Here is a 25,574-nt window from a genome sequence, read left to right on the forward strand (position 1 = left end):
GTTCAAAATACAACTTTTCTGAAAAACTTTGAATGTGCACCAATGTGATGTCCTGCGGTGTGGCAGCAGCAGTATTTTCTGGGTATAAACAATTCCAACATATATTTATACATTTTTTAAAATATATACAAGTCTATCATCTCAACGTTAAAAGTTATCCGGAGATTATGAAAATACAGCGTTGAGTCTGTGTTCTCTTTTGTTCTTTCCTGTCCAATCATCTTGCGTTAAACCCCTCCTAAAGCGAGTCAGCACGCCCTGGAAGCATGAACCTCTCATGCCCCCATTCGGACCCCTCAAACGGGGCAGTACGGATGACTTTTGAGCAGTGGAAACACCTCGTACCGGTCCTATGGAAATGTCCCTGAACAGTAACAAGCAGCCTTTAACCCAATCTAAAGGTTTAGCCCTGTTATAATCTGATTAGACTGTGTTAGTGTGGATTATTGTGCCTGCAAAACATCTCATGTCAGTTATCTACTTAAGTGGATTAATCTGAGACACTGTCTGTACCCCGGCGCGAGGGACAATGCCAAATCAATATTAGGACTCAACATGGTCATTTGAAACTTCACTCTTGCCCTGTATAGAATTTCGATACTTATGAGAACGATGTTATGAATAATATTTTAATTTTTTTGCCTTTGAAAAGACTGGAATCATTTAGCCAAATATTTGATTTGGAAATCTGGAGAGTATATTTGTTATGCTTTTTGTGGGCACTCAAAGTCTAGTTATGTTTTGTCCAGAACAGATTATTATAAAAGCAGCTAAAAGGGTGAAAATGAGACCACAGTGTGCTGTCTACATCTATTCTCCGCAAAGCAGGATGTGAGCTGTTAGCACGCTTGTGTTGCTGGGCTTTGAAAGTTGTGAAAAGTGTGTCCCAGAATGCATTAAGTGAATGAGTAATACATGTGGGCTGCTGCAAACTGAACTAGTTCTGCTTTTCACATTTTGACGGAAAAAATCTGGTATAGAGCCATATCAATAGTTTAATAATTTCACTGATCAGATAAAATGTTCCTTAATGACTGGATATTATTCATGACTAGCTTTGCATTGCCGTTTTTGTGTAAAGTGTTCAATGTTTGTCTGTGTTGCACTGAACAACCAGGACAAGTTCCTATGTTTGTGAATTTTTGTTCATCGACAAATGGCAATAAACCCTTTTTTTTGATTCTGAAAAGTTGCACTATGTCACTTATCCTAGTTTCAGTGTTTCAATGTGTGCCTTAAATATAACACAGTATAACTTTTCCATTTAGCATTTTTAACAGATGTTTTCATTACAAAACAAAACAAATTGCATGTTTTCCTGTTTTGTGAAGGATTTTGAATTGCCTTGTGTATGAAATGTGCTCTACAAATAAACTTGCCTTGCCAAAAAAAACTGCATTCTCAATTTGCATGAGCGGGGTCACCTCGCCACAGAGCTGACCTTTGGCCGGGTGGTGGCACCTGCTTGTCTCCATGGATACTGATATAGAAATACTGCATAATGTACCTTCAATGTAACCTTTCTGAGCAACTATAGTCTCAAATAATACAACATTTGCATTTTTTTTAATGACAAAATCCATCTTTTTTAAAAGTCAGATTTATTTAAAGTGATTTCACAATGATTATATTCATTTTTTTATTGATAATCCTTGTAGCCCCATTATGTCGCAGATGCACTTCTTCCAGGCAAACGTTGTCCGCCATTAAAATGCTTTCTCCCTCAGCAAATTACATCAGCCATCTTATGTTTTCCCAATGTAATCTGATAGAGTAGTGTAATCCTGTTATGTGGAATTTGTTACTTCCGCCTCGTGCTTGTGCTGCCCCTCCCCATTTCAGCCTCTCAGGTGCCACAGTAGAGCTTTAATTGTATTAGATCCATTACTCGGAGTCAAAGTGGGCATAGAGGGGTCTCGAAGGTCATTAAGAAACACTTGGAGAAGGGTATGCTAAAGCGTTATGACTAGTCCTGCTGGTTTGGAGATGGAAATTTAAAAACTGGTCAAAGCAAAACTTGGACAATATAATTTAATTTTGTTTTTGTTCATGGATACATATTATGAGCTTTAACCACATTTTAACAGTGTTTCCTCAGAATTAGTTTACTCAAAAAGTTGTTCAGGGGCTGGTTCTGAGGCCAGAGGCAGAGCTCTGCTACATGAGCAACTGATGACACCCGAAAACACCTAATGTGTTCTTAATTAATAAAATCAAAACTGTATTTTAAATATAAGTTTTCACCATACAGCCAAAGCAGTTCACAAAAAGACGTTAAGTCATTTCAAGTCTGTGTTGCTGTGAGTAAACAGGAACCTTCTGGTTTATCCTCAGCCTTTTCTACAGTTATTTCACTTCTCTGCTCCTCTACACCGCAATGTAATGTCTCTTTGTGTAATACAATGGATTTGGATAATGTTAGACGCATTATACACTGGAAATATAATATGATGCGAGTGTCGTGCGTCGATAGACAGGAAACAGCTGACGCTAAACTAGCTTTGTTTTGCTAAGCATGTGGGCTCAAAATACAGAATACATATGTAATAATGTGGAAGCTGCATGGATTTAGACTGTATAATGTATTTCTGTTATTGGCCCTTTTGAGACCCCACAAAATTCAGTGTGTTTACATTCATGTTGTGTCACGTCTGTTCATTAACATGCTCTGGCCTTAGCTAATGCATCAATAAATAACATTAAATTACCACAAGATCAAATCAGCGTTTGGTGAGATATCATTCTTTTCATTTTCCATCTGCTTTTTGCGATCTTGTTTTGGCTGAGTGAGAGTCTGTGTTCTCTCTTATCCAATCATCTCGCTGAAAAACGTTCCGGCTGCTCAAAGCGAGCCAGGCAACTTTGGAAGATAGAACTTCTCAGGGTCTTACATGGCCCGCTACAGTTCACAAGACGGTCCTGATCTGCTCCAAAGTGAACCAGCGGGAACAAAGCTATAAGTGTTCCATAATGTTGTAACTTGTGAAGTGGTACTCGATATTAATGCTGTAATGTAAGGATCATAATATCAAAAGCAACTTTAGATAGCTGTGATTTCACCTCGTTAGCTTGCTAATGTGACGTAAAATGCTCGGACAGTACCTTGATGGCGGTCCTTGCATGCCTGTACGTGGAAACTCAATAATGGCATTTTAATGTGCTTCAATAGTACATACAGTTCTATAGGTCTTACGCTACCCACCCCCCTTTAAAAGCTTCTCTAAGTCACTTAAGGTGCTGAATATAAGGGCACAACATCTGTCTTATTCAACGCAGGAAAGGTGGCAGGATGAAGGAGCCAGGGATGACAAAAGCTGAAAGAAAAGAGTGATGGAGTTTCACAATTATGCAGACGACACTCAGATCTATGTTTCACTGTCGGCAGGTGACTATGGACCAGTAGATTCACTCTGTCACTGCATCCAACAGATCAGTTTGTGGATGCAAAACAACTTTCTCCAGCTGAACTCAGACAAGACTGAAATAATCGTTTTTGGCCCACAGAAACAAAGAGAAAGTGTTAGCGGTCACCTCCAGAGTCTCGCTCTAAAACCTACAAACCAAATTAGAAATCTGGGGGTAATAATGGACTCAGATTTGAACTTGAATAGCCACGTCAAATCAATAACATCAGCAGCTTTTTACCATCTAAAAAACATTGCCAAAATCAAAAATATACTGTCAAAACCAGATTTAGAGAGACTTATCCACGCGTTTGTCTCCAGTAGATTAGACTACTGTAACGGCCTGCTCACTGGTCTCTCCAAACGAGCTGTAAAACAGCTGCAGTACATCCAGAACGCTGCTGCTCGGGTCCTGACCAGAACCAGGAAGTATGATCACATTAGTCCTGTTCTCAGGTCTCTGCACTGGCTCCTGTGGCTCAGAGAATAGACTTTAAAGCAGCTCTGCTTGTGTACAAGTCTCTCCATGGCCTAGCACCAAAGTACATCTTGGATATGTTAGTGCCATATGAACCATCTCGGACTCTGAGGACCTCAGGGACCGGCCTCCTGCTGGTGCCAGAGTCAGGACAAAACATGGGGAATCTGCGTTTCAGTTTTATGCAGGTAAAATCTGGAACAGTCTTCCTGAAGATGTGAGACAGACTTCTACTCTGACAATGTTCAAATCTAAGCTAAAAACAGTTTTGTTTAGCTGCGCATATGACTGAAAGGATTTTTTCTTTGCACTCTTCTCTTTTGTTTGTGATTTTATTAGTTTAGAAAATCAGTTGGATTGATAATTTTTAATTTAGTTAATTTTATTGTAGTTAATTTTTATCTTTGCACTCTTCTCTTTTGTTTGTGATTTTATTAGTTTAGAAAATCAGTTGGATTGATAATTTTTGATTTAGTTAATTTTATTGTATTTCTGTTTCTGTAATTTCTTAGTGATTTTAATGCATTTTTCCTGCTGTGTGAAGCACTTTGAATTGCCTTGTGTATGAAATGTGCTCTACAAATAAACTTGCCTTGCCTTGCCTTGCCATGGAGTGAAACAAGACGAGTGGGGGGTTGGATTGTGGTGGTGCTACACGAAATCCACTTGTTTGAGGTTTTAAAACGGTTGTATTCACTTTAGTATTTGTCTGTCACAATGAGACTAAACCAGGACTAGATTTGGACTGGAAATTAAACTTGCATAACCCAAGTTTAAACCAGTGTAAAAACTGGTCTAAAGCTGCGTCTAAAGGTCATTTCACATACTAAAGTGATAAAAAAAATAATGTTATCATTAATCCTGACATGTAGCTCTAAACCAGCTTTAAACCAGGACTAACTTAAGCTATAAAAACTAGGGCAGAACCAGAACTAACTAACTAACTAACTTTATTCAGACATTTTTCACATATTAAAGTAATGAAACATAAGACGGGAAACTTTCTTATGCAAAACATTTGATATATTCACTGTTTTAATTATTATAATGGCTATAATTCATATAAAGTTTAAGAAGGTTGGGATTTCACAAAGAAATGCTGTTATTGAAATCTCGTTGGTTGTTTTATCATGATATATGGCTTTACATCAGTTATCGCAGTATCTCTGTTTCTCAGTCCTCAGGTCACATTTTATCTAAATTTGGGACTAAACTTGGGGTAAAACAGGAAGTAAACCAGGACACGACCTGGACAGGAGGAGGAATAAACCAACCAGGACAAGTGTGAACATAAGTCAAGTTTGATTTAGATTGACGAGAAAAGCTAAATTCCCCTTCTTAAAACAAGTGCAGTGTGAATCCTACAGTAAAGCTCTTCAGATAGAGACGCACAGTGCCACAGGCCGCGCACCATTCACCCATTATCCCGACAAGTTTAAAGATGTCATTACTCAAATCCGCTTTTTCTTAGTTGTTATTTCCATAAATTACCGGCAGAGAAAAGACGACGATTTAATCTGGAATTAGAGCGACGGAGTTGAAATAGCAGTGCCCTGTAGAGCTTTTGGTGAATAGGCTTAGGAGCGATAAGGAATTGTACAATTAGATTTGGGGCAGGCTGACAGAGAGGATGGGACACACTGGCTTATGCTTATGGTCGCAGTCAATGTCTCTATTTTATACATGGGTTTGTTCAATATATTGTTTTTGTTTTAAAGGAGCACTATGTAACATTTTGAGTGCGGGGGTCCACCATTACTTGTCTCCACGGGGATGTTATTGCTTTGCCTGGAATGTTATGTATGAATGTATATAATGTAATGAAAATATATATTTCATTTATTCAATTATAGTCGTTTAATTGCTCACGAATAGCTTGAAAACTATGGGGTCTTACTGTGAGCGCGGTCTCCTCTCCACAGATCTGACCTGCAACTTGGTCCGGTGGTGTCACTTGCTTGTCTCCATGGGGATCGGTATGTTTAATTCAAGGTAAAGCAATAATATATACTTCGTGAAGAAAAGCAGGTAGCGAACCCTCCACACGAATTAATGCACCTATAGTCTTTATTTATGTAGGATTAATTTGCATTTCTAATAGGATTTGGTTAATTTATTGCTTGTTTTACCATGTTTGAGGCTCAAATGGTCCCACTGTCATACACTTTCAACAGACTTGCACCAGCAGGATAGCCCTTGTGCCCTTTACCTATCTACCAACCTAGATACACAAAAAGAACAAATTACCGGCATTTGTATATCTACCATGATAGGGAGAGGAAATATCTTGATCCTTTGTTAGGACACTGGAGCGGTCTGGATCAGCTCCTCTGTGGGCGTTGATCGCTCTCATGGCTGCGTTTTGGGGGAAATGTGTGGAGCAACACTGAGCCGTGAGGTGGACAGGGAGGACTTTTCTCTATAATCCCAGCGCACACGTATTGGGCGCTGTGAGCAGAGGAGTAGTGCAGCGCTGCAGTGGGTTTACAGGACGAGCTAATGACACAAATCCTGCTCACAGATTCTGTTTGGCGAATCCCCGGTGAAAGTTTAATGCCGACATCATGGCATAGTAACACACTTAGTAACACTTTTGTTTCTGAGATTGTGACGAGTAATGTCCTGCCCATTTTCAACTTAATAATGCTTTATATTACTGTGTATAACTGTAATTTGGTATTTTTGTAGTGCATTACTCCACTGCATACATTGCATTAAAATAAATTTTAAATCAGTTTTCTGTCTTAAAACAATATAATTCTCACTATGGTCTTACAAAAAAGTAGTGCTATGGCAACAGCCAATTTAAGTGTCATCACATGCCTAAATAATAAAGCCAAAAAGACCAAAATATGCTCTAACTAACTATATATTAGCATGAATAACCATTGCATAACTGATATGGCCTCTTCCATTACGTACAGAGCTGGATTGAAAAATAAAAAAATAAATTGTCTGATGAAATGTGCTGAAACTTAGCTTTTGCTCAAGGTCTCGACTGCAACTAAAAATCTCTGTTATAGGAACACTGACAATTTTGTGCAATATTTAAAAAAAATTGGAGGTGAAGCTCTGTCGGTAAATTTAAGAACTAGATAAGACTGAAAGTTTGTCCAAGGGATTTTTGTAGTTCCCAGTCATCCATCAATCTTATTTTTGTATTTTACTTGCCATTCTTCTTGGGAACCTCTTACAGATAAAGCCAAACCATCAGCTCTCCCATTTTACGATACGTCCAACACAGCCTGTCAATGTCTGTTGTTTTCCCCCTCAAAATTGCCCTTTGCTGAATTGTTTTGAAGCGGAATCGTGTCTATCACCTCTGCTTGGATGTCGGAACACTTGCTCTCGCGTGGTAAGCCCCGGTTGGCATGGAGCTTAATCCCCACTGGAGAGGCATCACTCTGGGGGAGAAAAGCATGATCGCGTGCCTGCCCTTTGTTTTTCAGTCCGGCTAGCACCTCCTACGTACGACAGGGACGACATCCAGGGGTGTGATCGCACCCAGACCCGAGCAGACACGCTTCTGACAGCGGGATTTGGAAAGGGATTCACAGCAAAAAAAAGGGGAAAAACGTGGTGTGTCAGATGTTGTCGGGATTTTGTGCTTGTGCTTGTGAACGATTCAGCACTAATTTAAGGTCTGAAAATTGTTCGTAATCCTGACGTTTTTAACTTTTCTGGTGGAGGGTGTGCCTGGAACGTTTCACTGTGTGGCACTAAACAAATCTATATCCATTGAAACAAGTAGCTGAAGCTTTGAGCAATTAAATGATGGACAATTTTAATGTCATACTGTGGAACATTCCAAGCAAAGCAATACTATCTCCAGAAAGACCTCCCTCTAAAGTGCTACTCAAGTAAAAACACAGATACAGATAAAAATAAAAGTTGCACACAGATTTTGAAAACTGTTAAATATGGTGATTTTGTTAAGGAATTGTGTTGATCTTTGGTCAACAGAAGCAATTTCAATACATTTCTTAATTTTATGTATGTTTATTTGCTTCCTCAAAGCTCGGACTTTAACTCAAAAAAGTTATACAGAATATCACCATGTGCTATGAATAAATCCTCAAACCATGAAAAGCACTTTCTACTTTTCAGTTCAGTCCACTTCTAAAATGTAGAAAGTACAGATACCTGCTCTCAAATGTTGTGAAGTAGTAGCGTCCAGTGTAAAAAATGCTTGACTAAAGTACAGTTAGCTCATTTTACTCAAGTATAGTACTGAGTGAAACAAAAACTCCATGAACAAAAATCAAGCATAAAAGCAAAGAAAAAGGTTTGAAAATAAAAGATGTCTATTCTGACCTACCTCATAAAAAAAAAAAAAAAAAAAAAACTACAGGAATTCTAGGAAATTATGTGGTGTCACATGAACATAAATGAATTGTAATCTTGAGATACTACTACTATAGGCTAATGCACATTTAGCATAGCGTGAACATTTACACATTCCACCAATACATAAATGCAATGTATACTATCGTCCCAATTTATTATGCTTTTACCCACTCCCCAACTTCGAAGCCCACACTGCTGACCTCACCCCAGCCTCACAGAACACAGGGACGGTGGAGTGTTGAATAAGGAAGGAAAATGGCGCCCTATCCAGGTCAGTCCATCCATCAGCGTGCAGTTACTCAGACAGAGGACAGCGCGGTGACAGGGGCCTGAGTGCTTTCGGATTGAGATGGAGGAGCGGTAGATGTATAGCTCCTCCATACCCCCATTCTTCTCGACGGCTTCCATCTTCACAAGAAACTTTGACAAGAAAGGGTCTGTCCTGGCTTAGCTAGAAAGAATGGGATTAGCAGAAGTGGGATTTCAAGTGTGGGCATATTTTTTTATCAGACATGGTCAAAGTTCCATAAAGCGACGAGGATTTTTCTTATCGTTGATGTCCATTCTGTTCCTGGAGGCAGGTGCGGATTTCACTATTATCTTGAAGTAAGTAAGTTATCTGCCAAAAAAGCCTTCTCGAAAGTGAAGACTTGCAACCTTGTTATAACGTTGTTTCCTGATCAAAAACAGAGCTGGTGAACAATTTAGCTTCAGTCATTTTTAAAAGTGCACTATGTAACGTTTCTGGTGGTGGGTTGCGGCCTGCTTGTCTCTCAGGAGATGTTATTGCCATGTACACGTACCTAACTATTAAAGTATTCTTATTATTTTATTAAGTATTTTATAACTGCCATTTCAAAAATCCCTGAAAAGATGTATTCTTACTATGAGTGGCGTAAGTAACGTACCTTTTTTAAGTTATAAAATGTTAAGTATCAACTCAAAAGCGTCGACAATGTTTTAAAACGCCAGAAAAAAGCTGTTTTCCTACATCTTTACACTCATGCTCCCTTTCCAACATCATTACTGCTTGACACCGTGAGCTAGTCGTTTAACTTCCAAGACGTTTAAACCTGCCACCAACAATGGGAGTCAATCAATTTCATCAGATGCAGGTGGATCGGATAGCCGGCCTCTCCAAAGTCGTCCTCCCAGGGCTAATTAGACAGCCGTGAATCCATGCAAGCAGCAACTAACAGGCGCTTTGCAAATTAAGTGCCTTCATTAAGTCCAAAAACAACCGTCCTCGAGTTTTAAAATGGGTATTAAGGATTTGCAGAACTGTTTGGACCATGTGGAAATAACATGTTTTAATGAGCTTGTTAATATTGAGGAAGAATACAAAGGCTGTAATGATGGAAGGTAAGAGGAGACTAGACTATTGCGCCAGATATTTTCCAACTCCCCATATGAGAAAGATGAGGTAATTTCTTGCACATTTACATAAAGCAAGGAAACTACGTGTCTGCACATGCTAAATCCTGTTTTCAGGCACAGCTTCAGAGGATGGACAATATTATACAAGAAACAAGGACTATGACTTGCATTGTTGTCAGACTATTGGAATACATTTTGTTGAATTGCTTAGTTTTCACTTTTAATAAATGCTGTGGAGATTGCGTGTCTAATTGTCATAATTTGAGCAAGAAGTTAATAAAAAAATGTTTCTCAATGCACCGCTAAACAAAAAATATAACATGGAAAATAAAAAAGTCTTCCAGAATATTGGAAAAGCAATACAATTATTTCTGCTATTCTGATCGGACATTCTTGCAATCTGTTTTACCTGTGTGCGTCCGTTGGTGCGCCTTTAGGTGAGAGCTCTTGGTGTACACTTTCCGGCACCCGTTGAACTGACAGCGATGAATCCTCTTCTTGTTCTCCGGAATATCTCCCATGCCGATCACGCAAGGCCCGCCCTCGTCTTCATCTTTTATCCTCACCGGGAGTGCCTGAGCTGCCACTAACCGTGCTGCGCTTAGACCGACCTTCCTGGCCACCAACTTCAACGTCAACGTTCCATCGGCCGAAGCTGTCAAAGTCTGGTTAGGTTTGACGAGATGCCTTCCGAGTTCCGGTGACGAAGGAGGTGTCAAGGAAGTCACCGCGCTAAGTTGGGCTTGGTGGACTCCTTCAAGACCTACTTCGACATTCTCCATTCCGTTGTTCTTGGGTTTGAGGTCCTTTTTAGGGTTCAAGGACTTTCGATTGGGACAAAGGAGAACGGGTGGTGGACTATGGGGTTCTGGAAGGTTTGGCAAGTCAGGAACAAGGCCGTCCGATAGGTCTTCCTCGCTGTCCTCCTTCATGTATGCCGGAGTGAGGAGGCCATCCAAGTCCTGGTCGAAGAGTTCGGATAGTCGTTTAGGTTCAGTTTGAAGGTAGCGCTCCAATTCGAGGCAAGTCTGCAAGAAGAGAGAAAAGAAACTTAGACTATACTTTCAGTATCAGTACAAATAAGTATCTAGTTTTGATAATAGTTTTTTCATTCAACCTAACCTAACACTGACTTTACGGTGTACAAACCGCTGTCATACAAGGTGACAAACTACAGAGTCAACTAACAACTTAGACTCTTCCATATTTCAACTCTATGTTCAAATATTAGATAATTTTTGTACCATACTTTTGTCCCACGCTTTGAACCCTGCGACCCATACAATGGTGATGGTTAATTTATATATTTGTACTGGCTAACGGCCACCGGGGGCAGTCTTGCAGGAAGCGCAAGCATTTGACACACTGCAGAAGAAGACGTCCGTTGACAGTTCACTGACTCATATTCATGGAGAAATTAGTCTGATGAGGAAGTGAATCTAAATGCGGCGAAATGCAAAGATACATGCAGAGCGCAGACATGCGATATAAGGCAGTCGGAAGTTTAGAACCTGCCACATGGAAATTAAATTGAATTTTTGAATTTCTTGGCCAAACCGACCCCTGCATCACTACCGTGGAAAATTACTTTGTGTAAATATCTCATGTTTCAAAGTAACACTCACTCGCTAAGCACAAGCTCAGGAGCAGATTTAACCAGATGTGAAGACACAAGCACAGGTAAATGAGCTCGCACAGAGTCATCAAGGACAGAGGGGACAGTAGTGACAGCTGTGATGTGTTTTCTGTTTGTTAAGCTTCAAAATGTTGTGTGTTTTATTACAATCCAACTCATATTAACTGAGAAATTAGTCTTAATTAGAAACACAGCAGACCGCAGCGTGACCCCTGGTTCAAAAGACAACCGGCGTGTGTAAATATCTTGCGCGCGTATATGTACAATTTCTTGTTTCTTTGTAAATTGAGTTGGAGCGGCTCCTATTCAGGAGTGCTTTATAAGCCCAAAATTACAATGATCTGTGTTTCAACAGTGGTAGCGCCTCTGCGTTCTCTTCTGCTTCTCTCGCTTCAACATGTGTAATCAATCAGGCAGTAATCAGGTAATCTCCACCGTCTCGCTGCCTATCTGTGCGTGCAATCGTGTGGCAGCTGGCAGCGACGCTAAGTTCCCTGCCTGGGTGAGCTGATGGCACCACACCGACCCCCCTTCCACTCCCTGTTAAGGCATATCTTCCAATCTGATGACTGCTCAATGTGTCAAATGGGATTTTTAGAGCAGGCACAAAACGCAGTTAGTGTCAAGATTTTTCCCTCTTCCTCCTTTTGCCTACCTACTGAAATGTTACCGGGAAGCGAAGCAGCCTTGCAAAGTGTGGTTAATGGGGGCGATTGGTAGTCCAGGTGCTCAATAGACTGGAAATGATATTTTTGGAGAAGGTAGCAAGCTGTTTTGACTTGGATTTGCAGAGAATATGCCATTGCTTTGTCTTTATGGATTTGATTTGTTGCATGTTTTTCTTGCAGGTTTTAATATTTTGTCATAAAGTTAAGTCAAACTGCAAAGACCTACTGAATGTAGAAGAAAATATGAAATTATTTCATAAATAGGACAGATTTGGACCTTTCAAATTCCATTCTATTGCCTGAAATCAGTGTTTTCTTTTTCTTAGAATCTAAATCAAGTTGGAAATTTGAGCATCGCAAACTGGTGGGGAGGAGGTAGATCATTACTATGTGTTTTGGTACTGTCCAGTTGCACAGAAATATTGGGCACAAATTAACAAGGCAATCCAGACTATTTTTGATACCGCCATCCCACTCAATTTTAGAACAAAAAATGGACGACACAAATAGAGCTGGGTTTCGATTCAAATTTCAAGAATCGATTCGATTCCGATTTTTACGTTTCAAAATTGTTTTTTTTTTCGATTTCTCAGATCCCATTCGATTCGCTCCGATTTCAATCTGACTCTGATTCGATTTCGATTCGATCCGGGGGTTAATGTTATTAAAAATGCAAAAAATATTCCACAGTACAGTATTAAACTTCCATGGAAACAGGCAGGTGAGGGGAATCTTCTCACAATTTTTGAGCAATAACAACATATTTAATTCGATAAACGCAAGATAAAATCAATGTTTAATAAAAAAGTTAAATAGATTGAAACATTCCAGGCAAAGCAACAACATCTCCATAACGACAAGCATGTAGCGGACCCTCCTACAGAAAGTTACATAGTGCATGTTTATTCTCTATCATTCTGTTTAAAAAGAAGAAATTACACAAACAAACTGATCTGATACACATCTACATATTAAAAATTGTTGGAAATTATTTCAATTTTTGTTACCATCATCTACAGATAATTATAAATGAAAAAAATGTTAATCAATTATGATGGAATAATCATGTGATTGCAGTAAAACCCATTTGGCTTTTAAAACACTGCAATACAAAGGATAAAGTGTAGGCAACCAATAATGTTTCAAAAAGGCGTCTGTTTTTTTGTAAATAAATTCTTAAAGAAATTTTATGTAACACTCTAAACGGCAATGCTTAAGTAGATCTATGAAAACATTCCCCAAATTCATCATGCATTACCTGGCAGCTTCAACTAAATGTTTCCCTCACTGATTGATTTCTGCCTAGCATGGGGCCCCGAGCCAAGCTAGTGGATCTCCCCCAAGTCCCCTAAATGCTCCACTCCTATCAAACAACATTTTATAGCACCTCAGCAATGCATGTGCGCCCCAGCTTTACCCGGCGCCAAGATACGAAGATTTATTCTCCTGTAGTTATGGTCCGCTTCATCCCTATTACGCCGCGCGCATCCCCGGCTCTCCTTCTCGGACGGACCGAATAAAAAGTCTGCATCTCTTATTTGTGCAATCCTGAGAAGTCTATTACCTAACATCGACGCTTGGCAAAGGTTGAGGGGGAGAAGTGTCCAAGGATGAAGCTATTACGGACAAGCGCCAAGGTTGATCTCCGGCTCGGATGGTTGTGTTTTCGCTTGTAGCCGCTAACCTATTTTGACAGGCGGGATGGAGGCAAGGGAGTCCGCCGGGCCCTCTATACTTCATTTGTGTGTAAATGGCGACTGACAGACACGACTGCTTGCACCATTATCGCAAATAAGGCTGTACAGACTCCTCCACGCACACGCCACCCCACCTCCTTTTCTTGTTCGCACCTTCTAAAAATAAATTGACACTTTTTTCCCCCCCCTTTTTGGGAATTGGGAAGAGGAGGGAAAAGGGGCTGTTGCTAAGGCTGTAAAGCTAGCTCTCCTCCTAGTCTTCGAGGAAGAGACAGGAATTGTTGTGAGTGTTTACGGCATTTGCATACTGGCGTGGAATTAAATATGTACTCAAGGTTGCATCTGCAGAGAGGAGAATAGTGTAGAAGACTCGTGCTTGCGCAGGATGTGTTGAATGTTGTAATGATAATAAGTCTTATCGTAAGAAATCGCAGGTTGTGGCGTCATATTGATGGATGGGAGTAAATACAAATCTAACCAAAGACAAAAAGCTGTTGTTGGGAAAGGCTGATTTTTATTCAATGGGTATGTTTGATTTTTAATATTTAATGTACAAAAGCTGTTAAGCATTGATTTGACTTTGAACATTGTAGACTCAAAATATGGTCTCACACTGCATAGTATTGTGTTGTATTGCTTAATGCTGCTCAGAAATCATTAATTAAATCATTTTTGGAACAATTTTGTTGTCTTTTGTGTCTTTACCTCAACCTTGTTAGAACCTTTAACTCCATGGGATTTACAGCTTTTTAAAGAAATATCCAAATAAAAGTCCCAAATGTTGAATCTTATGATTATTTGTTAGATATTGGCTCTACAAATCTGCAAAATTAAAGTCCTTAAAGAGAATGATCATGCCTTTGTTTAATGGCACCACTTTCTGAGGCTACTGTGAAAAAGCTTTGTCACTTTTGTATTACTGCTGACAGAGAAGACATTGATTGTTTCATGTGGACGGGCCCAGTAATTACAGGGATATGAACCATAAACCAGGTCAACAAATCTGCAATTTGATATTCAAACAGCTACTTCTATCTGAAAATTCTGACCTGTCTCAGCTCAGTTTAAACTATAATGATTCTAGAATGACAAAACAATGGATTTACATGTGATGGAAAGTCTATACTATATTTAGTACAAACAATATTTAATCTGCACTGCATGATTTAGACATCTTAAATCTCCAGCCCAGTCCGATATTTTGTTTTGGCCGACTAAACTGCTCTTATACGTGTGTGGTTGTAGTAAATTTTTTTGGCAAACATTTTTTAATTCTGCCATACACATCGGCCCAATATTGGCCAAAATGAATGAAAAAAGAACTATGAGCCATATTGTCCCATCGTGAACCTACTAAATCATGATAGAAATCTCAACCCTGAACAACACCATTTCAAAAGGCTTCAGTGCAATACCTGTTATAAGACAAAAGCGCCACAAACGGGGCCAATTCCGCTTTGCTTTTGGCGGGTGTTACATACGACACCCACTTTTCATTCTCACTCATTCCCGTCACTTCAACCAATCTCTCTCCCCCTCACTCCTCCTTTTATGCTCCCTTCTTTTCCCAAGGTGACGACTAATTACGGCCCTTAAAGGAGAGGGCTCTTTTCGGCAAAACGCTGAGCTACCGCAAACCCAGATGTGTGCTGCTCAGGAGATATAGTTGAAAGGAGTGGAAAAGAGGATAGAGAAGGATAAGGCAGTGGAAGATGGAGGGTAAGGTGAAGTACGCAGGGCGAGCTTCGACTTTATTTTCACAGAGGGGGGTGATCCTTTTTGGGGGAGGCGGGGGAAGTGTGACATTTTGCCAGAATGGGATTGTGTCAGCGGGGCAAGAGTGGAAAAAGGTTGGTGCACGCTAAATGTTAGGTTAGGACCCACAAGGAAAGAGTGACAGGGAAGGTTTAGAGAACTGCGTTTGGAAGACGTCTTGACACAGAGAAACGGATAACGTCGTTAAGAGATCGCAGTTTGAGTGGTTGAAAGTAGCAAAGGGTGCAGTTGTTTAGGAAATGCGATGCCCTCTGCTAAATACGAAATGTCGCTGAATATCCAGAGAATGTTAAACTGTGTAAAAGCTGCTCTTGTAGTTCAGTATCATGTGGACTTATAAAACAGTAAAACAGTTTTGAAATCTGATGGGCCAAAGAAACTACCGCTACTGCTACTACTACTACTGCTACTACTGCTGCTACTGCTACTACTACTACTGCTGCTACTGCTACTACTACTACTACTGCGACTTCAACTACTTCTGCTACTGCTACTGCGGCTTCTACTGCTTCTGCTACTGCTACTACTGCTAATATTACTGCTACTGTTGCTACTGCTACTACTGCTATTTCAACTGCTTCTGCCACTGCTGCTACTACTGTTATTACTACTGCTACTACTACTATTGCTACTACTACTGCTGCAACTACTACTGCTATTACTACTGCTGCTACTACTACTGCTATTACTAATACTACTACTACTGCTGCTGCTACTACTACTGCTATTACTGTGGATTCTACGCATGATCCAAGGTTAATCAGGAATAGATTGACTACTAGAAGCATTCTTGCAATTTAGTCAACTAGAATTGAAGCAAACACAACACTTTAATTAGCCTTAAGGGACACTTTGCCGCGCTGAAACATACTTTCCATGAGCGTGCATACGCCGGGTGCGCCTGACCCCGCACATTGATTTGAACTTGTTGAATTGTTGAATTGAGCTGAAAACACGTGCTTTCTTCACATATGTGGTGAATACAAACAGATCTCTCCTATATTAACGACAGAAGGTGTAAACCTGAAGGAGAGGCACGAGAAATGCAGGAGCCAGCAAAAGCACCTTCTCTTCGCTCACAAAACTCACTAACCTCCTCAAACCAATCCTGTCCTCTCCTCACAGCCTTGAGCTGTCTCTCTTTTTGTTGTACATTCTTACTAAACTCTTTGTTCATGAGTTAAGTCTTTGTTTATGATTTTTTTAGACAATTAAAGTGTAGTTATTATAAAGCGGTTTCTGTTTTTGCTGCACCTGAACACCTGCAAGTACCTGTGCATTGTCTAACGCTGCTCCCTTTACAATTACAACAACAGGCTTGTATCGCTTTTCCGTTCCACTCCTCCGTCACTCCATCTCGCCCCTCCCCAGCTCGCTATTCTCCCCCAGGTGGTGACATTAGCATTGTTCGTTATAAGGTCATGCAGTTGTTTCTTTCCACCACCCTGCCAATTCCCAAGCTTAATTGTACTTCTTCTAGCATGTAATTATGCATCTCTTCTTCTCTTTGGAACACCTACACATGCACCAGCTAAACTAGAGTCCAACCCAGTGTGGGGGCAAGCCGAGCGTGATCTACTGGTGAAATTGGGAGACATGTCCAGATGGAGAGCCACAGCGTCAACTGAAGTATATTGTAGAGTCGGAGTTTGTTCAGAAAATGCATTATGTTGTGCTGTTGACATAAAGTTACACTCACATGATTTTCTTAAAGCTAGTCAAATCACAATTCAGTATGTTTATGAATCTCCTAGAAGAGCTAACTCAAGTCATATTCTGCTTTTAAAGGGGTTATAGCTTATCCTCCCAAAAAGACGGTTGTTTCTACTTGTTTTATCAATTCATGAATTCAAATTCATGCTGATGTGTTGACTGAAACGTTCTCTTCCAGCATGACTCCCCCTATAAGCCAGTCGGCTCGATTTTATTTTGAGTGCTCGGGTCTGATTTCTGCAACTATGATGTAATGCGCATCCATGTGTCTCCATGGTTGCAAGTTTACTGCTGCCAGAGATGCCTCTGAAGCAAACTGAATTATTTTTATAATCGACCAAGCTCGCCATAGACATGTATAAATTCCATACAGAGATTCTAGGCAGAGCAGTAACATCTCCACTAGAAAAGTTATTTAATGTATCATTAAACTTATAGCTTGCGGTGTTTTCTACTGATAGTAATTGCACCATTCTGATTGAACAGCTAGTGTGAACAAATATTTCACTTTGTTCATTTTTGCTCGGAGAGACGACGCTGAACTTTGTGCCAGTTTTTGTTTTATGGGGAACTGTAATGGCAGAGATATGAACCATAAACCAGTTAAAATATCTGGTTATATCGCTGACAGTTGAAAGGTACACTTTGACATCAATCCAGCCAATAGAACAGGAGAGTGAACGTCGATTTGGAAAGCGAGCGTCAATTGTCTGAGCACAAAGCCAGGGTGAATTTCCTAAAAGGCTTTCGAGGATGATTCTTTCAGACGAGCAGGGATAAGCTGAGACAATCCATTGGCCGCCACACAAGACCCCCCAATGCATCCCCAAATTGGAGGAAATCACGTTAGTGAAGCGAAGCGATGAGGCTGCACGGAGACTGCCCTTCAACCGTTGCCTATAGCATATGTGAATGCTTGTTTCTATATTATAATTCATTCAATCTATTCTTGCTGTATTATTCTTTATCGCATTTGCACAGCAGGGGATTTTGTGCACGGGTGGGCATGACCAAAAAGGCTTGTGTCAAGATTATGTGGGCATTTGTATACAAAAATCCAATAAGGTTGATAATATAGCTTTCGGTTAGCTGTCAGAGGAAGTCAATGTGTGTGTCTTTTTAAAGAGGTGGTTATCCGAATTTTTGCAGTGTTGATGGTAGAATATTGTGTTGGCAGTTCATGTGGGCAGATTTGAAAGAATGCGTGTGTGGGATGGTGCAGAGAGGAATTTTTTTAAGCGCATTTATCATCAAAATTCTTCAGCCAAGGTACAGCGCTCCACACTGTTTGATTTTACTGGGAAGAACATTTTAGTTTGTAAGACTGAGCAATGAATCGAATTTTAATCGAGATCAAGATTTAGTCATGTCTGATTGCTACAAATAGGTTTTAAATTGAGAGGTCTGTGGACCTCTCAATTCTATCAGTAAAACCATGTGGTTTGAAGTAGTTCTGACTTTGGAAGAAAAAACTATTTTTTTTTGTGTTAAATGCCAATAATAATTAAAAGTATGCTTATTTATTATTTTTGCATTGTTCTAACATGCTGGTGTATCCATAACAATGTGTTCTGATTGTTTCATTTGTCCATGTTTGAGCAATCTTGTGTATTTAGACCTCAGAGCTTAAAAGTCAGATTGGGGAATAAAATCAGTTTTCTCCAAATGATCTTTCTCACATTCTTAACTAAATCAAGTAGCACCTTCAGTCACCAAATTTCCCATTTTCGTTTCCACTTTTCCCACCACCTGCTTGTCTTCATGTTATCACTTTGCCTGGAATATTCCAAAGTATGGTATTATCTATCTTGCATTTATTCAAATACAGTTGGTTGACTCAAAATGCCTCAGAAAAACATGCATTCAGTCTCTCCTCTCCACATATATGACCTGTAACTTAAGGCGTCACCTGCTTGTCTCCATGGAGATAAATGCATTTAAGGCCAAAGCAATGACATCACAACAGGGACAAGCAGATGGCAAACACTCCATTAAAAAAGTTACCTTTGCTAACATCTAATTCCAGTCATGGCTCATTTATTCAAAAGCTATAAAGAACTCAACCAATTAAGCAAAGACATAACTCAATCAATTATTCAAATGTTCCTCTAGGAAATGGGTACAAATATGCATTTTCATACACAGAAACTTGAAATGACAAAATACATGCATTTACCTTATATTTAGATTACTGTCCCTGATTTGTACGTGTGTTTAAAACATGAAAACATTTCATTTTTATCAGTAATTGCAACAGTCCAAATTATTGCTCACTTATATTAATGAATTGTGAGCTAGTTTATAAATACATTTCACAACTTTCAGAGCCAGCGCAGAGTTTATTGTCACTGCAAAACAACCCTTCACTGTCTGGTCCAATGACACAGGCAGATGATCTGGCCCTGCTCTCAGGCAGATTTGGCCCCGCTCGGCGTCTCCTGCCACGGCCATCAAAGCCCCTGCTGCCTCCCAACTGTTAGCACCCCGCTAGGTCGCTAATAAAAAGGCCTAGCTTATAAATATGAACAGAGGAGCGTGTCTCGATGCCCTGAAGGAAAGCCCAAAACAGCACTAAATCGGCGCGAGGAGGATACGCCTCATTAATTTGGGGATGTTTAGCTAGCTTAGCACCGATGCACGCGCGGAGACAAGATGCTACGTCCGTTAATTGATGAGGAGGTTGAAAAGGTTAGCAGCATTATGGGGGCATCGCCTGGTTATAAATGCACAAGAGGTGGGTTAAAATGACTAATGATTCCCTGCAGCAGTTCCTGGACAAATAAAAAGACGTATGTAAAATGTTAATGAATTTTGGGGGCATTGGATAATTAGGATGTTTGAGCAGAGGACATTTATGGAGTGTACACTTGTCATAAAGGGGCAATAGTGTTGGCTAAATGTTTGCATTCAAAAATAACAGTAAACAGAATAAAATGAGATGTTTTGTAGAGCATTCTTGGACTAGTGCCGCTGGGACAAAGATCTAATTGTATAAAAAATGCAAAAAAGCAGATTTGCAGCTCTGTGGGCCTGTAGTCATATTGTTAGCCGAATATTTATTGTATTGGTATTATAAAGGTTTTATGTGGACCGCAGCAGAAAGAAGAAGGCAAGGAGTGAGTTAATTGGAGTTTTTGATGTGAATCGTGAGTTTATGCTCCCTTTTTAACATATAAAGACATTGTACTTATCCGTATGCATTACTACCGCTGCACAATATTGAAGATGATTGTGACATGGCTGTTAAGTACTGTGTGATATTTAAATTTAAAAAAAATTGACATAAGTTTGGTTATACTGAAATCAATGTGTTAAGGTATTAGTCAAATTCTGTCCAAAAAAATTAAGTTTTTCCTTTTAAAACCAGAGCATTTCTGTTAGATAGCTTGAGATATATTGACTTTGTAGTGATTTGGATACTTTTGCAACATAGTTAAGATCACTAATAGTTATGATCGCATCTTGTAAGTGTAGTTTGGATCAAATGCACAGGGCATGTCTTAAGTCCACCAAGAATTTCAGATTTGTGTCGTGATTTACTTTATTTAGTCCTAAATTGAGCATTGTTTCTGTTCAAGTAAAGTTCTTAAGTTGAGCAGTTTATCACTTTTGTTTGATTGAAGTCAACTTTTTGACTCTGAACATGGCAGTATGGTTATTTGTGTGTGGGCAAATGTTCACTACATCGTTTTAAGTCAAAGTCCAAAAGTCCAAATGTAGCTTAAAGTTTGAAGAAACGTGCCATTTTTTTTTCAAATTCTCCACCTTTCAACCACTTTTACTCGATCGACTCAAAATCTTCAATTGTCTTAAAAATCCAGCTACAACAGTTCAAACGTCTTCTGATGCAGCGCTAGACTAAATATCGACTGTTCAGAAGTTAGATGCAAGGATTTTCTGAGCCGTATTGAGTCGGGTGAATCATCGTTCATTTTTTGAGATCCGAACTTTTGATATCTTATTCTGCAAATTGGTGCTACTTCTTTTATTAGTTTTGTGTAACCCCAAGAGATAAGATCAATATTAAAGAATTTTAGAAACGCCAAAAAACCTTCTTCCATTATATTGCCTTGTGCCAGGTCAGGTAGAAGCATCTATTTGTTACAAACTTGAAAAACATACTTTTCATTGTACTTTGGATGTCAATTATCTTGGGTAAATTGGAAAAAGATTGCATTTTTGGGCCGATATGACATGTTGATTGCATCGCAGGGGTTTTGTTCTGAGTTGAACAACGTGGCCATCGCATAGAGGAGAGAATAATAACCGTGTTTGAAAATTTTAACAAGTTCACCTTAAAAGTACGGGAGAATTGAAATAGTCTGTATTTATAATAACTACACCTTGATTTACTGCAACAAAACATGAAGAAAGACTTAATTTTGAAAGAACAAATACTTTATTAAACACGATTCAGACTTGATAACGGTTAGGGTTAGGAATTAGGGTTAGAGTATTAGTTAATGAGTTTCTAAGCCTGAATCATTCTTAATAAACTATTTGTTCACTATGAAGTCTTTGTTCATACTTTACTAGGGCAATAATAAGTGTAGTTATTATTAAATGTTACCAAATAGTCTCATTGTCGCATCGAGTTCCTTCAATTTTCTGTGAGGTTGCACTATAACTGAAGGAACAAATGTGTTATAATCATAGAATCAAACGCAGTAGTAGTAGTAGTTACCAGGGAAGTAGTAAAAGCAAGATATGTAACCGTTGAACAAGCAGTAGTATCAGTGATAGAAGTAATAGTACTAGTAGTAGTAGTAGTAGTAGACATAGAACATTTCCTGTAGTGGGTGTAATAGCACATGCTTACAATAGTGGTAGCAGTATTAGTAGTAGTAGACATACATAGTTGTTGTAGGAGTAGCAGTAGGCTACTCATAGTAACATATAAAAGAAGTAGTAATAGAAGTAATAGTAGTTGTTGTACTTGTAGAATGAGTATTAGTATAATCAAGAGTAGTACTTCAAGTAGGAACACATATTAACAGTATAGTAGTAGTAGTAGTAGTAGAAGCAGGTGTTGTAGGAGAAATATTAGTAAAGAAACTGTAAAAAAAAATGTGTTGTTGTTGTGTAGGTGGAATATTAGTAGTAAAAAAGTACAATACATTTTCAAGTAATTCAAGTTGGAGAACACTTTTACTGTAGCAGCAATAGTAGTAGTAGTAGTAGTAGTAGTTGTTGTTGTTGTTGTTGTTGTAGGAGTAGAGTATTAGATGGAAAACCTATAAAAGTACAAAAATTAGGAGTAAAACGTCAACCAGGAGCACAGATTAATAGTGGTTGTAATGAAAGTAGATTCAAACTATTCACGATACTTCGCTACACACTCGTGCTACTTCAATGAAAAGACCTTTTGTTTACCATTTACATTATTTCAAAGCATTTTTCTGAGACGAGGCTCAAGACGGTTCAAAGTGCGGCCCCTTGCAGCCCTTCATGCAGGACTAACCCTCCACCTGCTCCTCCCTCATGTGGTACTTCTATACTTCGCCCGGGGTCTTCTATATAAGCGCGTCCCATTGATCTAGTGCGCCTGGGCCGGGCTATCACTTTGAGGTTGACAGCTAAATGACCAGTGGCCTCAGGCATTAGCCATCCTGCCCGTTAGCTTTAGCACCACCGCTAAGCTAATCAATACCACAATGATACCGCGCCAGGACCTGACCAGCGGCAGCCATTTTAACTGACAGAGACGCTAATGTATAGGTTGTGTTTATTTGATCTCATAACATTTGAAAAAAAAATGGCTAATAACAATTGAGATGGCAAGGCAAGAATTCTACGGTAAGTTTCATTGTTTTGACACAATGTATGGTTTATATCTGCAATTACTGGGCCTATCCACATGAATCAAAAAACAATCTAAGTTTATAGTCTTCTTAGTCAAGAGACATGAACAAAAGTGAAATCAGTTTCTCATTATAATGCCCAAAGTAGTAGTAAACACTTTTTCACATTTGCATATTTGGAGACAGTTTGTTACGCTACTAGACAACATCTGTAATATAAAGACTAGAGAAGAGAACATCATCCCACATTGGGGAAATGTCCACGTTTAAAAGCAAACCACAAGAACAGCGGAAAAGTAGAAGTATGGAGTCAAAAACCAAGATTGAAAATATACTTTAATATTGTTTCTGTTTTGTGATGTCATTAACAATAGCTGCGGGGTGAAGCTAATTGGAGGCACTGCTCTGTCTGACGCTCTGTTGCTCAAGTTAGACTTTAATCTGAGTTTTGTTTTAACATAATCTGAAAGAGCTGATTTACGGAAACTACAACAGGTGAATTGATCTGTGCTGCTAAACAAAGTTAGCATTAGCCAACTTTTTTTCAATTTTTTAGTTAACACTCACTTTTTGTTGAAGAGAAAACACCTAAACAGGACTGCAAACACTCAGATTGATCACAGGCTCCTGAAAATTTATATTTTAAATCAATGTTGTATTTTTTCCAGGGTTTTCAGACCATTATAAAGTGTCAGCGTGGTAACGTTGGGACATTGAAATACTGCTGTCCCCCCATTGTGTGTGATGGATAGGTACACGAAATGCCATACTGTGTGGAACCTTCCAGACAAAGCAAGAACATCTCCATGGATACAAGTTATGCGGTGCAGTCTGTAACTTTTGAGATGTCGTGTCTATCGTGTAATACAGAATTTTCCCTTCCATCTTACAATTTTGACATTAACAACTTCAAAAAACAACCTAGCTTTTTCCCAATCACATCTCCCACTTTCTTTTCCCCTCAAGCCCACTTTACATCTTCCAGACTCCTTGGAGACAACCATGGCGTCAGTGAATCCTCAAATGGTGTTGATGGGCTGCCTAAGGGACGAGGTAGCAGGGGGTACTCGGGAAGAGAAAGCAGGAGGGACGGCCTGTTAGTCTCAATGGGGCGACACGGCAGGGGGGAGAGGGTAAGGGTGAGGGGGGCTGGTGGTGGACCCAAAGCACCAGAGGGAGTGACAGAAGGAGAGCAAAGACACAATAGGAAGAGGCTAGAGGCAAGAAAACCAAGCTAATTTATCTGTCTGAGAAAGACATGCAGGAAGGAGGCAAGTTTGGAGAATTGTTTGAAATGTAATGTTTCAAAATTGTAGTATCATTCACAATTTTAAACTGCATTCGGCATTTAATAGTCCCAATTATAGATGTTGAGAGTAAGTAAGAGTTACGACAGTAATTATGGTCTTTCCACTGTGCCGTTTTGGAACCTGGACCAATTTGGCATATTCTTCATTACATCATTACTCCATGCTTAACTCTTTAAAACGTCTTTATTCTGTGTGCTGTCCATTGTGGCCTCAGGTACTGCTCAGTTTAAATGTAGCTGTATGAAAGTTAGATTGGGCTAAATTTAATTTCAGAACGAGAAACAGTGATGGTTTGAACTCATTAATCATTATCAAAGGCACGTTTGCTCTATTTCCTAACACTTATCAACAGTTGAAATAATATTTCAACTGTTGATATGTGATATATGTGATATATATTTTACATGTGTATTTATCAGGAAAACAGCTTATATTCAAGAGTATATTTGATCACACAAATCTCAAAAATATGCTAATATAACCCTATAACCCTGTATTACATTATTATTGTTGTATCCACTTCTTTCTAGCTTGTATTTCATAGTTTTGCTGGTCATGAAAACAACAGAAACCATGCTTGCTTTTGAAGATGGAATATGAGTCACACCTATTTGTCGTAAATTATATGCGATATCAGAATGATTCCTCTTCATTGCATACTGCAACCAGGTATGGCATCTGGCATAGAAACCTGCCAAATTGTCATGCTACTGCTGTTTACACTCCAAACAAGGAAAAGCTCTCAAAAGGCTTTGTTCACACTCGCACACATGCACAACACATACAAGTTGAGACCAGTGTTCATTTTGGCGACTAAAATATTTCAGCGTAGTGTTCGTCATTGGCATTTTTTTCTGACTAAAACTAAATTTAAACTAAATAAACAGTAGACATAGTGATGTAACTATGACAAAAATATTGGTATTTTTGAAGAAACTAAAAAAAAAACTAAACATAAATGACAAGTGGCAACTAGTTCCATTGTTCAATTCCAGCGCCGAAAAAATAAATAAAAAAAATAACAGTTGACTATTATGTATTTTGTTTACGTTTTTGTCAAATAAAATTAGACTAAAGCTGATTAGAATTACTTGAGAAAATCTTGATTAAAATAAACATAATTTCAGACAAAAGACTAATGCCTAAACTAACTTGAATTTTAATTTCAAGACGAAGATGATCAAAATCATGATTAATCACCTAATCGTGGCTAGTCCGTTCATAGTGATTTTGACAATTTTAATAGTTCTCGTTACAGACAGGTGCATTATTGAGTCAAAATTTCAATTTCAATTATAATTAAAAAAAAAATCTATCTTTATTTGATTGATAATGTATTTTAATGTGCAATAGAAATTATGCTGAGT

General features: G+C 39.0%; 1 protein-coding gene across 1 annotated transcript in view; it reads right to left on the reverse strand.

The window, feature by feature from the left end:
- Nucleotides 1-25,574, reverse strand: part of LOC140361469 (Krueppel-like factor 7) — a 75,079-nt gene that overhangs the window by 20,237 nt on the left and 29,268 nt on the right. The window contains exon 2 of the mRNA XM_072447182.1: nt 10,016-10,634. Within this exon, the coding sequence (XP_072303283.1) occupies nt 10,016-10,634 (619 nt within the window). The remainder of the gene's footprint in view (nt 1-10,015; nt 10,635-25,574) is intronic.

This window comes from Eucyclogobius newberryi, unplaced genomic scaffold (genome assembly GCF_026437365.1).
Source record: "Eucyclogobius newberryi isolate DKJ021-1_F unplaced genomic scaffold, fEucNew1.0.hap1 SCAF_1, whole genome shotgun sequence".
NCBI classification, from domain to species: Eukaryota; Metazoa; Chordata; class Actinopteri; order Gobiiformes; family Gobiidae; genus Eucyclogobius; species Eucyclogobius newberryi.